Raw genomic sequence first — 20,274 nt, forward strand, 5'->3', positions numbered from 1 at the left:
TGCAGCTCAGCCAGAGCCTGAGAAGCAGACCTGGGACCTACAAGGAACAGACTGTAAAGTGCCCTAATGGCCAGAGACACTGTTTGTAATGTTCCCTGCCACAGAGCGGGGTGATGTGTTTTCCTTTAACTTTTCCCATTTTTTCTTATTCTTTTTTAAAATTGTTAAACAACTTGTATTTGCTTTAAATTGTATGAAATGATCAGTGGGTCAGGGAGATGCCCAATTCAGAGAGAATACCCCAGAGTGAGGACACCCTAGCCCCTGTCCTAGGTGATCACAGCAGGGTTGGGGATTGAGCCCCCAGGAATCCTAGGCCCAGCCTTGTCCGGGTTACGAGGACTCTGCCAGACAGGGGAGTGGAAGGGCAGGGAGGCCTCTAGGTAAAGGGAGTGGGAGTGGGGACTCAAATCCTTTCACTAGCCCCTTCACTGGGGTAGTGCAGAAGCCAGGAAAGTTCCCCACAATACCGGGACCATTCCCCTGCTTACATTAGCATTTATTACCTTCTGTGCCATAGAAGAGATGATGAGCTTTATACACAGAGAGGGGGTATATGCAATTGCTGATACTTCAGCTCATAGCCGAGTGGATTCCCTGACTATTGTATATATGGCTTCTTATAACTTCTAATGCATCTGGTGCTGGCCCCTTTCAGAGACTGGATTCAACACTGGGTGAACCATTGGCCTGATGTCCTATGACAATTCTTATAGGGCAGGAGACATTGATTGAATATTTTGAACTCTGTGGGATGCTCTATGAGCTATTAATGGTTAGTGATGTTTGCATAGAAGATAAAAGGCTAAAATAGATATAGAGGTATATAAGTTACATGTCTGTACCAACCCACTCTTTTCCTGAGACTATAGTTGTAGATGTTACATTCCACAAATCTCATACAAGTAAAATAGACCAATTAACACTTTTTATATTAATGTACTTTAATTTTCATGTTCAGAAAAATACTTTACCAAAAAAAAAAAAAAAAGCCAAAATTTGCTTTACGGAAGTATACACAGAACTTGTTTGCATTATAGTCCTTCAAATCAATCTGAACACCAGTTAAGACATTTTTCCTCTTCCAGCAGGTGATAAGTTTAAGCAACTCTGGCAGTTTCTTACTTTTCTAAGATTCTGTAGTCCTTTATTCAAGCAACACTCCCATTGTGTTCAATGGGAATGTAACTTGCAGAATCTGGCTCAGAGAGCTCACAACCCACCATGAACGAACAAGATAAACCCATCCAAATTAAATGCTATCCTTTCACACAGATCTTTGTTAACAGAATCCAATCACATAATTTCCATGCACACAGGCCTCTCAAACAGTTACAGAAACCTATAAATAATGACGAGCAAGGAACCTGCTAGTATTGTAGCTGTAATAACAGCTGGCTGCATAATGTAGTACAATTAATAAAGAGTGATTCTTGCAGGGACTAACATTTAACTGGCCATTATGACAGGTGACCACAGGCACTGAAGTTCAGGTTTCACTGTAGTCACTTACATTTGTCTTCAAACAATAATTCACATTCCCCTTTCCACAAAATGATATAGTGCTGCTTCTTTAAACTTTCCATTCACAAAAACTTTAAAATTCACCCAAAGTGAATAAAATAATCAACATAAAATAAGCAATGGTTTATGTTATGAAGAAATATTTGATAATATGCTCCCCTATGCTATGAAGAAGCTTCTGCTGTTTTAAAATATCTTAGTATTTGAAAACAGCTCACAAGTCATGCATTTCACATACCTACCATGAACATAAGCTTTCAAATATATACTCACTCCATTGTAGCCTGGAGCTTTCTCTAATGTAAGAGCAGCCTGTGTGTGCTCCTGATTTCCCTCTATAACCATTTTATAATATAGATGCCAGCTCCTCTCAGTACAAAATCCATCCTTCAGTGGTTGGCATTATTTTAATTTAACCATATCAGATTCATCAGTATGATCAATCATTATTATAATTTCTCAGTTTTTCTCAGATTAAAAAGTTATCATTCAATTGCACTTCAGTGACTAAAAAAGGTTAGTTTACCATGCCACAATTACAAATTTCATTTATTGAATGGCCAGAATAACCTGGAAAAAAAAAAAGTCCAACATGTTCCTTTTTCCTCAGAATTCAGTTGTTGTCTTTTATCCACTGCTCAATCCACTGTATAATCTGATCTAAATTCCGCTCCAGGTCCTCTGGCGTGTTACTCGGCAACTGGTGTACAATTTCTTCCTTATAAGATGACATTGCCTCTTCATAAATAGTCTGGAAAATCTCACATTGAATGTTGTCCTGTAGTTTTTTCCCTTTGTACCCTCTAAACAAACACACACACATTTAAAAAAAAAAAAATAAGAGGACTTTATATCCTTATTTTATACAAAACCCTGAATTTATACTCTTGAAAGGGCTCCTGTGAATCTGCATGACAATTCACCTTCATTTACTCCACTGATTTACCTGTTTTCAAGTCTGTCGTACAGAAATGAGTTTTCAGTGCGAAGTACAAATACTATATGAAACCAGCGTTCTGGGAAGAAGTCACAGCCATGATAATCAACAATAACTCCACCTTCATTCATTTTGTCTTCTAGTTCATCAATTACCTACAGAAAAGTCAGACAAAGGCACAAGAAAACTAGATGCAGCTTCTTTGTACAGTAAAAGCTTTGTTATCTGGCAATGTTGGGGGAAATGAGGGACTCCCGGTAAGTAAAAAATTCTGATTAACTAAGAGGGAGGGAGTTTGGGGCTGGGAGTTGGGGCATGGGCTCTGGGAGCGAGTTTGGGTGTGGGAGAGGCCTTGGGGCAGGGGTGCTGGATCTGGGCGGCGCTCACCTTCGGCAGCTCCCCGCAAGCAGCGATGTGTACCTGCTGCTCCTAGGTGGAGGCATGGCTAGGTGGCTCTGCACGCTGCCTCCCCCTGCAGGCACCGCCCCCACAGCTCCTAGAGCCCGTGCCCTGCACCCCCTCCCACACTCCGAACCCTTCGCGGCCATTCCTCTGCCTAGGAGCAGCAGGGACATGTCGCTGCCTTCGGGGAACCACGCAAAGCCAGATAGGAAGCCTGCTGGCCCCACACCAACCAGACTATGAACCAGACTTTCAATGAAGATCAGAAATGCCGGTTTACAGAGCTTTCCGGTTGGTAAAGTGCCAGATAACACAGCTTTTACTGTAATTAACCCCACTCCCACCTTCAATATGCTAGATTTTTAAGTTGGACTCACTCGGTCTTCATCCAAAATTGGGCATTCATATTCCTCATCAAAGCCTTCATATAATTCCCCTATAGAAAAAAAAAGAGTCCACATTATTTTGTGAGATAATGGTAGTACAATTAAACACATTTATATTAATCTGACACTGACAGTCAAAAGAAATTGTTTATTTTTCAAATTCTTCAAAACCTATTGTATAGGATTTTTTCAATAAAACAAATGCCATGGATAAAAGCATTAGCTTGAACATTAAAGCTGGGTGGATTAATTTAAATCAGCAAACAGGAAACCTGGATTTAAATAACTGATTTTAATCATGTTTTGCATTTGAACTTTTTAGTTATTTTCCTAAAGAAAAAAGTTGATTCTTCTTGGTTAGTACCAATTAACATACTGATTTTCAACTAAATATGGCCTTTACACTACATTTGGTGCTTCTTTTTGCTAATCAGGAGGACACTACATCTATACAAATGTATTTAAGCAATTATATAGCTTAATTTACATTTATACAAATTCTTGATTTTTACAGTTTTTATGATTTTAGAATATGGTTAATGATGCATTTCTTATTTACTAGATGATTAATGTATTTGTGATTTATGTTAGGCTCTCTTTAGATTAATATTTATTTAATAAAAATTCTGTTATTATGCATTTTTAATTGAAGTACCTTAAGGTACAGAAGAAAAAGGTTTATCAAAACATGTTTTGCCCTTAAAACTAACTAATATATTAAACAAAGGATTACTCTCTGCACTTAGTGAATCAAAATGATTATTTCTGGCCTCCATGTCCTTCAAGATTTTTGAACTAGTAGATATCATTGTGTTGCAGCTAGTTTTTGATTCATAGATTGGAAGAGGAAAACAAGTGCTCCTTCTTCTTCAACTTCCAATTGGTTTCCTAATTTTGTATGAACTAGCTGAATAAACTGAAAAGAAGAAAATATTCTCTCTGCACCTCAGAAGAAGCTACAGCTGTCAAAAGCTGCAACAAATCCCGGTGCCAACTCTGCCCGCATATCTATTCAAAGGACACAGTCATAGAACCTAACCATCAGCCGCACATCTACCAATGTGATATATGCCATCATGTGCCAGCAATGCCCCTCTGCCATGTACATTGGCCAAACCAGACAGTCTCTACGCAAAAGAATAAATGGACACAAATCTGACATCAGGAATTATAACTTTCAAAAACCAGTAGGAGAACACTTCAGTCTCCCTGAAGAACTCAACAACAGACTTAAAAGTGGTAATTCTTCAACAACAAAAACTTGAGAAACTGCAGAACTGAAATTAATTTGCGAACTGGACACCATCACATTAGGCCTGAATGAAGATTGGGAGTGGATGGGTCACTACAAAAACTCATTTCCCCCTGCTGATACTCTCACCTTCTTGTCAACTGTTTGAAATGGGCCACCTTGTTTACACTGGCCTCATTAGCACCACAAAAGTGATTTCCACCCCTTCTTGTCAACTGTTGAGAATAGCCCACTTCCACCTTAATTGAATTGGCTCATTAGCACTGACCCCCCACTTAGTAAGGCAACTCCCATCTTTTCGTATGCTGTGTATTTTCCCTACTGTATGTTCCATTCCATGTATCTGATGAAGTGGGTTTTAGCCCACAAAAGCTTATGTCCAAATAAATTTGTTAGTCTCTAAGATGCCACAAGGACTCCTTGTTGTAAAAGCTGGTTTAGCACTTCAGAGAATTCTGGTTCTAGGTGCATAGCCATTGACTTCCACCAGTTCAGTGGTCTGGGGTTTCTTTAAAACTTGTCTGCAAATATGTACTGCTTCATATTATTTCTGGTATTTAATTTAAATGATTAACAGATTATCATAAGTGTAGACCTTTACATTGACAACCTATTTCAAGTTTAAAGTTTGTTTTTTTTAAAAATCCTGTTTTTAATTTAAATAAAAAATCCAATTCATTTTAAAAATATCAATTTTTATCCACACTTTATTAAAAAAATCTGTCATACCACAAGCCTTTTAGCACCGGATTATGCCTCCATATGGCAAAACTGCTCAGGGAAACGAGAACATGAGGTGCAATTGTATAAGGGTGGGAAGTATGGTGAGCAGCTGGTTGTGCTACACCTTTAAAAAGGCGCAGTTAACACTTTCCCAAGTGTTTATCTTTCAGCTGTCTCAGGGCTTCATCCTGCAACCCTCATGCCTATAAGCAGTCCTCACTGATGCAAATAGTCCCACTGATTACAAAGGCCTGATCTTGCATCTGAATCTACACAAGCAGAGCCCCATGGGCGGTGGGTATCATAGGCTGGGGAGGCTGTGCCTCTCCAAACAGCCAGGTATGGCCCTGGCCCCATTCTGCCTCATACCCTCCCTGCTCTGGGGTTCCCCCTGTGCAGTGGCCTCAGCTTGGCCTGGGGCCATGCCACCCAACACGCTGGGGGAGCTAGCCTAGGGGAGGGCCAGCAGCCACAGTGTAGGAGCTCTGGGTTCCAGCAGTTGTGGAAGAGGCGAGACCTTGTGTGGAAAGGGCAGGGCTGGGGGATAGCCTTCCTCAACCAGCAGTTCATATGTCACCCATGCAGACCCCCGTATCTACATGGGTCCACTTGAAGGAGAGGGGCCAGAGGGGCTGTTTGCATGAATGAGGATTGCAAGACAGAGCCCTGAGTTGGTAGGAAAAAAAAAAAAAAAGTATTTTATTTGAGAAATGGCATATCACATAATTAGACTGGAATGTAATGCCTATGCTCAAGGGAGCAGAATTAAGGTTATGCACGAGACTTTGACTTTAGCATCTCCTGAGTGCCTTATTATGCAACCTTAATTTTTCTCATAATGTAGTTCTTTAGATGGAACAAGTAAATACAGTACTGAGCACTAAATCACGCTCTTGCTTTTATACTGGTGAGGAAGATAAATAAAAAGGAAGGGGAGGGGAATAGACTGCCAAAGAAGAAGTCATTTGCTAATATCCCTATTATTCTAACCTGGCTTGTCAGCACTAAGGTAGGACTTTGCCTTAAAATATAATCAAATCACATTTGGAGAGATTGAGGAAAGGAAGAAAACAGGGCAAAGTGTAAGAAAAAATGTGTATAGCGGACATCGGTCTGAACTATAGTTTGTAAATGCACTCAGTATGAAGGACAGATACATGGTCAAATGGTGGCATCCTATTAGATGATTCATTTAACAAGGAATACTTATTATTTTAACAGGATTTACATGAACATAAGTCTAGTATTTATCTCAAAAGAAATTATTACAAGCTCTCCTAAGTGTATCACGCCCATCAACCCACCAAAAAATATATAATTTTGATTAAGCAGCAATAATGCACATTTAATATATACTTATCTACTGTTTGCAAGTCTGTCTTATACAAAGCAAATATATTCTAAATGCTTCAATGGAGTATTCTGTTATACAACATACCTTCTTTTGCCAAATCACCCACATTAACGTATGTTGCTCCTACTCTTGCTGCAAGCTCTTTGCCCAGTGTAGTCTTCCCTACACCAGGAGTACCTATAAAACAAATTATATAAAGTTACATGTTATTTAAATCAATGGCATTCATATAATGTATTTGTATCATACCTAACATAAGTACTTTAGCAAATAAATACATTATGGTACATCACAACCATAAACTCACTGATAAACAGAAACACAAAATTATGTTCAAATTACTTAAAAATAAAGTTTAGATTTAAAGGAACCAAGTCAGCTGTGCAGATCTTAAAGGCCACAAATGTTTCTTTAAATAAGTCAGCCAGATAAGTGCACCAGAAGACCCCACAACAAAATAACCACCACCAAACACCCGACCCCCACAGAATAACAGAGGAGAAGGGGGAGAAGAAAGTTCGGCAAGAAAATACAAATCTGAATGGCTCAACAAATGAAAGTGAAATCTGCTCTACACTATGCAACTTAAAACTGACCCAAACTAACTCTGGTATCATATGGTCACGGTAAAGTCCTAGCAACACTCTGCCGAAACCCTAAATTTCAAAGCCAGTTGTCAGACTACTTGTGTGAATGCATCACTGCCATTCACGGCAAAGAACTGATGGAAAAAAATTCCTCCATCAGACCGTGACGTATCGAAGGCTGATAATGGATCTAACAAAATGAATGAAACATGCAATGGGATCACTAGCCTTTGCAATCGTTAAGCCACTTAACCCAAAGCAGTTCCCAAGTTTCACGACCACTTCCCAGATCCCCACTGGCAGGGGCAAAGGAAACGAACATTTGCAGACTCGGCTGCAGTGTCGCTATGAATCTCATACTGATCGCCCAGGCCAGCAGCGAACCCCTCTTCGCTCAGTGACCCGGTGCAACGTGGGGACCTGCGGCTCAGCCTGCCCAGAGCAGGCGGCGGGGCGGTCCCGCACTGCCCCGGGATCCCATGTCGCTGCTCCGGCGCCACAGGCACGGCTCTCACGGTCTCTCACCCGTAAGTAGGATGTTGGGCCGCCGCATGTCTGGCGTCTCGCCGGCTGTTGGGACGAAAGCAGCAACTAGTCACCTAGGAGACACGTGAGCACCTTGCCGGGGCCTTCCCTAGCCTCCAGGCTCGGCGCACACTAAGGTCGTCAGCAGCTGCCCCACCGCCGCTTGATTGATTTGTGGTGGTTGCCTTTGGCGGGGGTGTGGGGCAGGCGCTGTGCGGGCAGCTAAGTGCCGCGGAGCGCGGGAGGTCCCTGCGGTAGTAGTAGGCTGGGTCGGTCTGCCGGGCGCTGCTCTTCTCTGCTACGGAGAGACCTCGGCGGCTGCGCGCCCCTGGCCTGGCCGGTGCCTCCTCCTCGCCGGAAGCGGGTGGCCCAGCGGCTGAAACGCGCTGTGCCCTGGTGTTTGCGCTGTAGGGTCCCGCCAGCTCGATCTCCGCCTGAACCCCGCAACGGGTCCGAACTACAGGGGGAGAGAGCAACTCTGTCAGCTCGTCCGCCCTAGCACCCGTCTGGGACCGTGACAGCAGCGGGGAGGGGGCCCCTCGCCTGGTGTAGGTGGGGCCCCTGATTAACCACGGATGGGCCCGTGTACACTGCAGCAACAAGCGAGTCAGGGGAGCTGGTATCGACAGCCAGACTGTGCCCGGACACGGTTACAGCCAGTGCCAGGGAAAGCTTTACGCTGAGTGTCTCTGTAACCGTGTCACTGCCCTTGGGCAGGGTAGGGCATAACCCAATTACAGGGATGCAGCTCAGTCCCGCCCACGCTACAGCTGGGTTGTAACCGCCCTCGGGCCCCCATCCCCCGCTCAGTCTCCTTTGTAGAGCAGATAGGATGTATTTTTAACCTTGTATTTGCATATACATTTATTTAAATATCACTTAGTAATTCACATAGGTTTCAGTTAGATGACTAGTTAATCTTTAATGGCTATAAATGCTTTAGATTCTTTTCCTGAAGAAGGAAAGGATTATTCTTAAGGTCTGTTCCCCCACTTTTCAGTTTCAGGTCACTTTCTTTAATGTGCTACTGGTCGTACACTGCGGACGGGAATGATAAAGGTTGATGATGTCAAAAAATTCTTCTAGAAGAAAGATAGTGCCAACTAAAGTAGGTGATAGATCATAAAAAATATTTTAAAAAATAAATTGTTTTGGATTATGTGTGTAAAGTGGAGCTTTACTCTTGCTACAGCACAAGCACATCTTGATACAAGTGTGTGTAATTAAATATAATTTTATGATATAGCAACAAGCCATTCCTACTCTTATATCTTAATCAGAAACGTAAGTGAAGGCAAGAAAGGGGGGGGAGGCAAAAATTATTTGCACTATATTCCTTGTTTTTATGCTGAGTTTATTTCAGTGTTCTCTTGGAATGGCTTAATTTGTTTTTTATACTATATGACAGTTTGTTAAATCTGAGGTCAATTTAAGTACTGATATCTTTGTACCATCTTTCTTATACCTGAATATTACTTTTGCCATCAATGTGGCTTAAAGTGAGCAATTTAAAGGAAGCCAATTTGAAAGCTAGCCTAAAAATACTACTGCTACTACTAATAATAATAATGTGAAGTACTTCCAAGTACTGCAAGTGTTCCTTAATCTCTGTGCCACTATTTGTTATCCAAACCCATTTTCCTATACAGAAAGTTTTTTTCCTCTCACTGATGCAGAGTGAAAAATCCACATGAATCAAAGACATTACTGACTATTAATTCACACTGTGCTGACAAGTGCACAAATTTATCTGAAAAAAAAAATCAGTTCTGGTAATCTTAGATGTTACTTGTCTTTATTTTAAGCTTCAAGTAGTTTTTAATTGCACAAGTCTGATGTTCTTTTTCCAGTTGATGATATCCCTTTCACTCAGTGGAACGTTTTTAAGCCCTCTGCAAATATGTGTTGGTTTTCTAAAAATCGTATAGAGTCCTGAGTATGCAGGAACCCTCTTGATGGGGATAATATTGATTTAATTAATTCTTATTAGGTTCTTTCAGGCAGGACTCTGTGTATTGTGCAGCTATAGAACATGTGATGGAATTGTTCTTTAAAATTAAGTTTCCATTTTAAAAAATGGTTCTAGCCCAGTGGTTGTGAAGATAACCTTGAAAATGTGGACAGCATGTAAACTGTGCAGTGTTGTCATTGAGTGTACATAAAGTTTGAAAAAGAGCTCTGAGTTATGTAAATAGTCAATGGGCTATTAAATCTAAAACCTAAAGATAAATATTTTAATGTTAGCTTTCTTAGCTATTTCATTGCTGATCATCACTGTAGGAGAAACTTCTGGTAAATGTGCTTGACCCACAATCTCAAATTAGTTTCCATATCTCTCCATTTAACAAAGCCCAACTGTTTTCTACTTAGTTGCCAAAACCTTCTGTTTCCCCTGTCCTCACCTCCCACACACACACTTAAATTTGTAAATACAAAAATGTGCAGCATATCAAACATTCAAAATATAGAGGCAATGTAAAATAAATTGAATAATATAAAAATACTAAAGAGGTTATTGCATTTTTTATTTCATTTCATATTTAACTCATTCTAAATCTTGGCTCTTTAATAAAGGAAGCTGCCCCAGAATTTCCTGTGTGCTGCACCAGATTGCTGTGATACAATGTCCTTGCGATGGAGTTTAGGTTCAGCTTCTTGTGGTGCATAAGAGGCTTTTATTGTAGAACTTAAATAAGGGCGAGCAAGCCAATATTAGTTTATAATTATCAGTACCTACTGAGGACTTCTAAGAGCTTCTTTTCAAATATTAAATGGATATATTGAATGAGATCTTTTGGACCAACTTCTGTTAGTAAAAGGGACAAGCATTCAAGCTTACTCTTCAAATATTTTTCAAATATGGCATTTCATTATATTTTCATAAGGGAAAATGGTTGTTACTGAAAACATTCGAGATGTAAATGTATATATTTGATAGATAATGCCAAGTTATTCAGCATCAACTGAAGCTGAATATAGAGCACAAAAAAAAAAAAAGTGAAATTCTGTTTGGCATTAACCTTCACAAATTTATGTTTTGTCAGGTAACAGATTGGGTGGCACCTTCATTTGAGGATTTCTTTGGGAATACAAATATCTTATCTAGTACCCTTCTTGTAAAGTCATCTGGGGAGGCTAATCAGCATCAGAAGAGAAAAGATCATTCCTCTGTGCCAGAAAGTAGCAAGAACAAGGTTCTGGCTAGAATCAAAGGAAAGTCATCTTCAATAGATCACATTTGTGATCACTCTAAACAAAATCAAAGCCAGTCTCAAAATGAACCATGGGTGGATAAATACAAACCAGGAACACAGGTACAAGAAGTATTCTAAGTGTTAAATGTGGTAAGGGATACAAAATAATTTTTGTGTAACTTATGAATTATTCTATTTCTGCAAATTAGTCCTACCCAGAGTGTAGCTTCTAAATGTTAGGTTGTCTTGCACCAGTGCAAAATTTGAATGATAAGTTGACTGTGCCAATTATCTGTAGAGAAGATCCTGAACAAACTCAGGTTTTCACAGCTATTTATCCACAGAACTTGCATTTTTAGTAGTGCATTTCAAATATGTTAGTGTGTGTGTTAACTTATTACCCTCAGAATGAGGAACCCTGTGGTATGAACTACTGTGGAGTAGTAAATTAACGTTCTTATGCTTTTAAAATAATCCACCTCTGAAATAGCTTTGTTGGTATGTATGTAAATAATAAGCAACTCTCCTTCAGGGATTGTTTCAGGGTTCATCTTTGATTCTTGGCATTTGGAAAATTGGTGGGGAATTGGAGTTATTAAAGGAGGAGATTTGTGATGGATTACTTTTAATTGCTGTGCTTAGGATATATTTAAATTATGTTAAGGGTGGCTAGGTCATTCTAATATACAAGCACCTTGTTTGGCATTTTTACAAACATAAATACAATTCTTAAACTGTATCAATAAAAGCTCATAAATCAGAGCTTATATGCATTTCTTGTATCCTTTCTCATCATTCTAGAATGAGCTTGCTGTACATAAGAAGAAGATTGAAGAAGTTGAAAGCTGGTTAAAAGCTCAAATATTTCAAAGGCAGCCAAAGCAGGTAGTCCATACATTTTCTTTTTTTAAATTTTTAGATTTAATTAAGTTGTAAGAAGTTAAACTTGCAAGTAATCATACAAATGACACTACAGACCTTTTTAGCTTATATACAGTAGACTCCACGTCACTGAAATAGAATGAATTATGTAAGGTTCCTGGGGTTCATTTGGATAAACAGGATGTTAATCCACAGCTGAAGACAAATCCAAAATTGGCTTAATGGGGTTTGAAGTAAGAGAGAGCCTCTGTATTTTGTTTGGGAGACACCGTGTTTGTACATTTAATGAAAAAATGGATCCATGTGACTGACCACTGCAATCTGAAGGAGCTCATTGTGAGAAGGTCATTACACCATAAACAACAACACACATTTGAAAATATAACTTCTAATTTAAACTGCTGTGTACAGATGCTCAGAAATGCTCATCTTGTTGAAAATTGAATATCTCGGGAGTTTAATATAATGCACAAGGTAGTTCGCATTCTATTTTAATATTGAAAGGACTGTGACATTTTAATATCGGTATAAAATTATTTTAACAATGTAGGTGAGAGCTTTACTTTTCGAATTTATCTATTCTTATATCCCTTCAGAGTCTGTATACGTCAGAGAAACAGAACTGGATTCTATTTCTCCTTTACCAACAGAATTATTTACTAACTTCTGGTCAGTTTACACCTGTGCAATCCCATTGAAGGTAATGGGGTTGCACAGGTGTCATTGAAATCCTAATTTATTCAGCAGAATTTATGTTATTAATGATATGTTAGTGTGCAGGAACTAAGCTTGAATTGTATAATGGTAGATTGATTTTGTAGAGCTGGTGCTTGTAAAAGGATGGCTTTTCTTCATAAACTGAGAACACTTATGAAGAATAATTGAAACACAATTAACATGTAACCTCGGATGTTGTTTCTGGTCACTTTTCAAAAAAAGAACCAAACTATAAATGTTCTACCATTTCCTTAGAGGAAATCTCAAAATGAAATGTTTAATACTAAACTGGATGAAGCCCTAGACACACATACAGCTGGGGAACAATTTGACATGGTCAAGGGGATGGTCTAGAGAACCTGTAAAAGGCTCTATCCTGTTTTCCTTATACACCCAACATTCCCATTGAAGCCAAAAGGGAGTTTTGGTAGTTCATGGAATGGAGGATTGGGCCTCTGCTAGGTAATTTTCTATCTCATTTTAAAGATTTTTCTGTGAAGGCCCATTTTAAAGCAGGACTGATGTGCAGCATCCTATGGTGGGGGTCTCGAATTGTATCTCTTGTTAGCAAAATCTCATTGCAAACAATGAGTTCTATAATGTATATTATTTTATTTTTCAGAATTATTTCACATTTTTTTTCTATGGCATGTGAACTTTCAGATTCCCTAACTATGGGTCATTTTGCTCAGTGTTTTAAAATGGCAAATCCACACCTCCTTTCTTACCGTCACAGTCCAGAGAAAAATACATAAAATATATTTATGATAAACTGTCATTTCTCCTCTGTCCACTAATTATGTAGTGTGGTGAATATACAAAGTGTGAGTCAGATCATTGAGAGAGAACAGACACGTGCATACAAATGCTTACTGATAGGCACTCAGTTTCCACCTTGTGAAGACTGAGTCTCCAGTTCACTAGATCAGTGCTGTACCAATATATTATTAGAACATTAACTTGACAAATATTTTTAACACTGAAAACAGGACTATAAAACTTGTCATATCAGACCAGACCAGTGGTTCAACTAGTCTGGTAACCTGCCTTTGCCAGTTATAAATACTTTAGATGAAGGCAAAATAAAACCCCTTCTAAAGCACCTACTCAACTTGTTCCAGCAAAGTGTTAACTCAGTCTACTTTGAATTTATCTAAAATGTAAGGTGTTGAAATTATTTATTAATATGGGAAATCACCAAACATCAATTTAACAATAAATTCCTTTATTAAATCCAAAGGCCAAATGTTACTTTATGTAGTTGCTTTAAACATGCCTAAAAAGCCTAAATAATAAAGCTTACTACATCCGAACAGTAACAAATCATTTATATGCATTTGATCAAGATATTTACAAATGGGCTAAACCCAGGGGTCTTAAACCCATATTGGTTGGCTCCAGTATGGGGAAGCAGGTATTAGCAATGAACTCTTAAAGAGTTTACTTTTTATACTCTCTAACAAACGAGTGATGCCATTGCCAATTACTGACTTCAGCTAAAAACCAATTGGAGACAGTTCACCCTTATTTCTAGTATTAATCCAGATAAGATATACAATCTCTTTTTTTTTTTTTTTCCCCCAAGGCCTTTGCTCCCCTCCTTCTTGGTGTGAAACAGTTTTTCCATTGCACCTGGGATTACATGGGCTTTAACACTGGTGTGAGAGTTGGGTAAAGGCCATGTTAGCTCATTTTAAGACACATTCTCTTTCTGTGATTTAAGATCATCCGCAGTCACCCCGGCGGTCAGAGGCCTTCTTTTTATAAATTTCCCCTTATCTTGTTAGTTATTTGTTGAACCAGAGATGTCCTCCCTATTTTATTCCTTCTGGCCTCAACACTTTTTTATTTTCAAGGCATTCCTTCTACTTTCTAATCAGGGCCTTTCTTTACATCACACACATTTCCTTAACCAAACTTCAGCTAACTTTAATTCTTTAATTTTATACTTATCCTACATACGGTAAAACAATTTAAAATTGTTGTGTTGGTGTGTTGTGTTGTGTTCTTTTTTTTTTTGTCATTCGTGTTAGAACCTTTACTACGCGGCCAGATCTACTTAGACTCTGCATTGGGATCCTTTAGCATCCCTGGTGTACCCATGAGGAGTCCTTTTGACTTAGAGTGGATCTCGGTGTAGAATTGAGGCTTAAATATTGCATGCAGTGTGTATAAAACTAACTTTTTCCCATTTTAAAAATCAGGTTTTTAATAAAGCAGTGATACAATACTCCAAAATAACAGAAACCTTAACCCAGCATTTCTCCTCTATCACGTTTGAGTCTTGGCTTATAGTGCTCTTTTTGTTATAGGGTGGCTCTGTTTTAGTGTTAACTGGACCCCCCGGTTGTGGAAAGTCTGCAACTATACAAATATTAGCTAAGGAACTTCATGTTCAGGTGCAAGAATGGACCAATCCAATATCTCTAGACTTTAGGAAAGAAGATTTCAAGGATGCTTTTAACTATGGTAATTTTCCCCCAGTTATTTTTAAAGTTTCTTAACTGTAAAGATTTTTAACATCTAAAAACCATTAAATAAGGAATAACTTTAAATTTCTTTCTGAGAGATTTGATGCTAGAAAATATGCTTGACAAAAAGATTGTTTTATGTATTTGTTTGATGTACAATGTCAAATTAAGGCTAAAATACAATGTTCTGTATTTTAGTTTTTGTTTGAAATGTGATTTTTTTTTTAAAAGGACTGTTCAGCTGGTGGGTGAAATTCACTTCAATTTAGAGGGGCTGTATAATGTCCTCAGCGCTACATAAGTCCTCTAAGTGAGACTTAAATGTGTCAGAGGGCCTTTGGCAGACCCGTTGCAATGGAGTCGACTTTATCCTTTAAAAAGAGATTTGGAATATATTTGACAGTAGACTGTTAAATAGTCATTAACAGACAATATCAAGGGGATATGATGGCTCTTGTATGTATTTATAATATTTGATATAATCTGGGACATTTTTTAATGAATTTTCCTCTTCAGAATCAAGTATTCAGATTCTTCCCAGTCAGGCCCAGACTGCTCTCTTTCAAGACTTTCTGTTAAGAGCAAATAAGTATAACAAACTTCAGATGCTAGGGGAATCCACAGAGGCTGATGATAAACTTATTCTCATTGAAGTAAGTAAAAAATCTTGAAATTATTATTTACTTGTATTACCATAGGACCTAGAGGCCCTCATTGTGGACCAGGTCTTCCTTGTGCTAGGTGCTGGAGTACAAACAAAGGACAAAAAAAGACTCTCCCTTACCCCAGAGAGCTTACATTCTAAGTATAGGACAGGAGATAAAAGATGATTCAATACAGACAGTACAAAGAAACATTGCAACAGCATTGGTCAGGGTGAAGGTTGTGGTCCCAGCACATTAGCATCCTAACCATTGTCATGTTTTTGTAGACATCGCAGCAGAGAGGATGGAGGAGGCTAATGAGGGAGGTTTATGGGAGCTTCTCCCAAGCATGAGGGGCAGCACAGGAGGAAGCACGAAGCTGCTTGTTTGAAAATTTTAACAGGGGGTGATGGAGGTTGACATCAGTGGCCAGTTGAAGGCAGGAGTCAACATGTTGACAGTGAATGAGAGAGATGTAGGATAGGAATAGGCTATCAGAGCCTTGAAAATGAAGACAAGTAGCTTATGTTTGATACAGTAGAGAAGGAGGAGCTAGTGGAGGGATACAAAGAGAGAGGAGACATGCTCAAAGCAACAAAATATGAAAATGATCTTTGCCGCAGCATTCTGAATGGAAATGAGTGGGGCAAAATTGTATTTGTGAAGGTCAGTATAAAATATATTGCAATAATCGAATTAGGAGATGAGCACCTGGATGACGGTTTTAGCTGTATGGGTGGATATGATAGATTATGATGAGATTATCGGCCTGAGTGACAGGCAGAATGGTGGTGGTTCCGCAGTAATTGAGAGAGAAGGTAGCAGGGAGGATGTGGGGGAAAGGAAGATTAAAGGGCTCTGTTTTAGCTATGTTGAACTTGAAGCTGATGGGTAGACATCTGTGAGGAGATGATAGAGAGACAGGCTGAGATATTAGTTAAGGCAGAGAGGTAAAACTGAGTGATCAGCATAGAGAAAGAGTTGAGTTGAATTTGTGTTTGCAATGAGATTATCAAGAGAAAAGGTGTAGAGGGAAGAGACGGGGACCAAGGACAGATGTGTATGGAACCCCCACAGAAAACTAGAGGGGGATGAGGAGACTCCTCTGAAGGAGCTATTAGAGAGGTAGGAGAAAAACCAGGAAAGGAAGCCAAGGGAGGGCAAGATTGCAAGAATAGCATAGCCGACTGTGTCAGAAGTGGTTGACAGGTCTAGAAGGATGAAGATTGCAGTGCAAAGGGTGGAAGCTGGATTGGCAAGAGTCTAAGATGGAATTGGAGGAGAGAAGCTTCAGACAGTGATTGTAGTTAATGTGTTCAATTAATTTAGAGAGGGAAGGAGAAAGGGGCAAGGGGAAGTAGCTGGAGAAGCAAGTGTGGCCAAAGGTGAAATTTTTAAGATGGGAGAGTCTGTAGCATACCTGTATTGTGAGGGAGAGAGTCAGAGGGGATGGAGAGAGGTTAAGGAGAAAAGTAAGGAGGGGATGAGAGTGGGTGTTTGTAAGGGAGATCAGCAAATGGGAGGGAGGAAATTGAGGGGTTAGAGGAGGAAAGCAGACAAGAAACTTCTGGTCATAGGAGGGGAAGGAAAGATAAGATGAAGGGACAGAGAAAGTTACTTCATATTTGTCAGTTTTCTCTTGGAAGAAATTGAGATCCCGTGCAGGGTGAAGTGGAGGCACGAGGAGGCGTGGGTTTGAGGAGTGAGTCTAAGGCGGCAAAAGGGTGCTATTGAAAACTGTGATTCATGATCATTTACATTTACTTGGTAAACATGATATTAAATGGATATTATGTTTCTACAGGGTTATGTACCGCAGAACAGAGTTCTGCAGTCTTATACAGGTTCAAGGAACTGGCTTTAGTTATACCCATGTGAGTTGATTGGAAGGCAGAAATTGCTTTAACCTCTGTCCATAGAAGTAAGTGAGGGTGCTACCAAAGGATAGCTCAAGACAATGTTGAAGAGCAGTGCTCACACTCCGTTCCCATATGTAACTTTAAAGGTAGCCTGAAAAGTGAAATTATTTGTGCTTGTACCCTTTTTTTTTTTTTTTTTTTTTTTTTTTCTGCTTTATGATGTATGAAGAGAGCCTGAAAGATTTGTTTTTTAAAATGCTTTAATTCTGCTTGTTTTTCTCCTTAGAAATATCAAGGATGTAAAGTCTAGTCTTCCTTGTTTTGTTGTGGGACGTTCTTGGAGGGCTAAGACATGTGAGTGTGGATCTTTCACTGCCCTCACTAGAAGGGGCCAGGAGACTAGTCTTTTCTTCAAATTATTTGTTCAGGCATTTTTGTTTAACACCTATTTAAATCCATTTTAAACAGTGAATGAAAAATCACCTCTCTTGTCAATAATGTTTCTCTGACATGATCTTTCTGAGCTTGTAAGTCTCCTAGTTCTCTAGTCCTCCGTAATCTCCAGGAAAAACAAAGTAGACAAGATTTGAATTCCTAATTTAAAAAAAAAAAAAAACCACAAGAAAACATTTTTGGAAAGCAGGGAAATTTTCAGGCCTCTTAATCCATAATAAAGGAGAAAAAGGGCATAGAACCACTATTTTCTTCTGCTGCTCTATTCCTATATTGTTTATTTGAAAAATTATTTAACTAGACATTCATGCAGCTTATCTAACTACATGTTGAATTTTGCTTGAAGCCACTGTGGATTGGAGAAAAACTGTCTTTTCATAGAGGGCTTTAACTTTTAGTCCACTAGCAGAGAACAGATACACTTGAATTATAGTACTTCATTTGTTTTCACTAGGATATGCCTAACCAGTTTTATCGTGACCGTGACAGTTTACACGAAATTCTGAGGTGAGTTGTAAGTAATCTGCTTATGGCTAAAATCCTTAACAACTGCCAGTAAACTAGAGTTTGTGACCCTTGTTATGCTTATTTGTGTTTTAGGAGGTTTGTGCGGACAAGTAGATGTCCCCTTGTATTTATAATCTCAGACAGTCTCAGTGGAGACAGCAACCAAAAGTTATTATTTCCAAAGGAAATTCAGGAAGAACTATGTATATCTACTATTAGGTAAGAGATCATTCATTGCATAAAATTAACCAGAAGGTTAAGTATAGAACCAATAGTTTAATGAAAACTTTTTCTTATTGAATTTGATAGTTTTAACCCTGTGGCTCCAACAATGATGATGAAAGTTCTTAATCGAATAGCTACAGCAGAAGCAAGTATGGTAAGGCATCAAAAACTGCTTGACTTCCACATGGTGCTAGGTGCAAAACATTTCAGGCTGTTAAATCTAGAGTATTAGTTTTTGATCATGTTGTGGTTTCATCCCTGTGTTGTTGTAATCTGGGGATCAAACTTTCGAAAGTGGCTTGTTTGCCAAAAGTAGTGACTTTGGATTCATAGAGAAGGGTCTGGTCTAATTCCTGAAGTGACTTCTGAAAATTCTTCTGTATGCTACAAAAAGCACCTGCTAACACATATGAAGCAAATTATTTTCACAATGGTGATATCGCAGATGGACTCCACACTGGCAGTAATAGTAGACCTTGGGTATGCAGTAAAAATTTGAAACTTGTTTTTACTTCAGATATTGCAATTATTTTTGCTTTATCTTTTAGAATGGAGAAAAATTTGCTGTCCCTGATAAAAGCTCTTTAGAGTTGATTTGTAAAGGCTGTTCAGGTGATATTAGAAGTGCAATAAACAGTCTTCAGTTTTCGTCTTTGAAAGGTAAATATATAGAACTTTCTCGGCTAAAAAATATAGGATAGTATCTAACCAATTCTGTGGCAGACACTTTTTTTTTTTTTTTTTTTAACCCAATTATGCCAACCTTGCAGAAAACCCTCTCCAGATGCACATTGCCAGCAGGGATAGGAGGGAGGAATTATTTTAATACTGTGGTTGAGTGTCTTAGATGCCTTACCTTAAGAACTTTTCTTAATATTAGCCAACTAGATTTTGAGTTAATACATAGCTTTGGAGAAGAGAAGGTGGAGGTTAAGATTTTTAAATTATTATGCTTTCTTCTTCCTGACTCTTGATGTGCTTTCCTTTTGTTTATGATTTTACCAAGCAAAGCTTTCATGACACACTACTTAATCTGGAAACAGATGTTTTCCATCCCCAGAGCGCAGCTCCCGCTCACCCCCGTACCCCAACAGCTCTGCTCAACTGGCCAGGGGAGGGAGATGGAGAGAGTAGTGAGCCATGAGGAGGGGAAAGAGGAGCAGTGGGCAGGGCTTCAAAGGAAAGAGACGGAGCAGGGAGCATGGCCTCAACAAAAGAGGCAGAGCAGGGAGAGGTTCCAACGCTCAGTGTCTGATTTTCACACGTTAGAAAGTTGGCCACCTTACCTGCTCCTCACTCAGAGGGTGATCAAATAATCCTTCCATGTCCAGTCTTTTGTTGGCTGAGGGAGGGCAATACTAGACCTGACTTAAGCGAAGGGTTGCCAAGTTTTATTTTAAATACGCCATTTACTTAAAGGAGAGAACTTCCAGGAAGTAATGTACTATTTTCTACTGAACACTTCATTTAAAATTAAATTTTGTACTTAAAGGAGACCCAAATATATATTTCCATATCTCAGTGGAAACTCTGAAACAGATTAGAATTTTTCAAGATCTCTCTCACACACAAAAAATATGACCTGGGCGTTGTAAAAGTGAAAATTTAGGAGTTGTGGTTCACTTTAAGAAC

The 20,274-nt window shown here is 39.0% G+C and overlaps 2 protein-coding genes across 8 annotated transcripts in view; one reads left to right on the forward strand and one right to left on the reverse strand.

The window, feature by feature from the left end:
• Positions 1–940: 940 nt before the first annotated feature.
• Positions 941–7,815, reverse strand: AK6 (adenylate kinase 6). Of its 2 annotated transcripts, none has more exons than XM_054032093.1 (5): positions 7,691–7,815; positions 6,663–6,755; positions 3,241–3,299; positions 2,471–2,616; positions 941–2,327 (listed from the first exon to the last, which is right to left on the reverse strand). In XM_054032093.1, the coding sequence occupies exons 1-5, from the start codon at positions 7,716–7,718 to the stop codon at positions 2,138–2,140; spliced, it is 516 nt and encodes a 171-aa protein (XP_053888068.1). In that variant the 5' UTR covers positions 7,719–7,815; the 3' UTR covers positions 941–2,137. The 2 variants fall into 2 exon arrangements, with proteins under 2 accessions (XP_053888068.1, XP_053888069.1); XM_054032094.1 differs by lacking the exon at positions 7,691–7,815 and adding an exon at positions 7,394–7,616.
• A 196-nt stretch (positions 7,816–8,011) lies between these two features.
• Positions 8,012–20,274, forward strand: part of RAD17 (RAD17 checkpoint clamp loader component) — a 35,117-nt gene continuing 22,854 nt past the window's right edge. For 2 of the 6 annotated variants that reach the window (XM_054032090.1, XM_054032091.1), the window contains exons 1-9: positions 8,714–8,798; positions 10,735–11,004; positions 11,686–11,769; positions 14,796–14,952; positions 15,471–15,607; positions 18,365–18,417; positions 18,511–18,636; positions 18,727–18,796; positions 19,191–19,302. In XM_054032090.1, the coding sequence (XP_053888065.1) occupies positions 8,754–8,798; positions 10,735–11,004; positions 11,686–11,769; positions 14,796–14,952; positions 15,471–15,607; positions 18,365–18,417; positions 18,511–18,636; positions 18,727–18,796; positions 19,191–19,302 (1,054 nt within the window). In that variant the 5' untranslated portion in view covers positions 8,714–8,753. The other 4 variants (XM_054032089.1, XM_054032088.1, XM_054032087.1 and 1 more) reach the window with 4 other exon arrangements.

Source organism: Malaclemys terrapin, chromosome 6 (assembly GCF_027887155.1).
Source record: "Malaclemys terrapin pileata isolate rMalTer1 chromosome 6, rMalTer1.hap1, whole genome shotgun sequence".
Classification (NCBI taxonomy): Eukaryota; Metazoa; Chordata; order Testudines; family Emydidae; genus Malaclemys; species Malaclemys terrapin.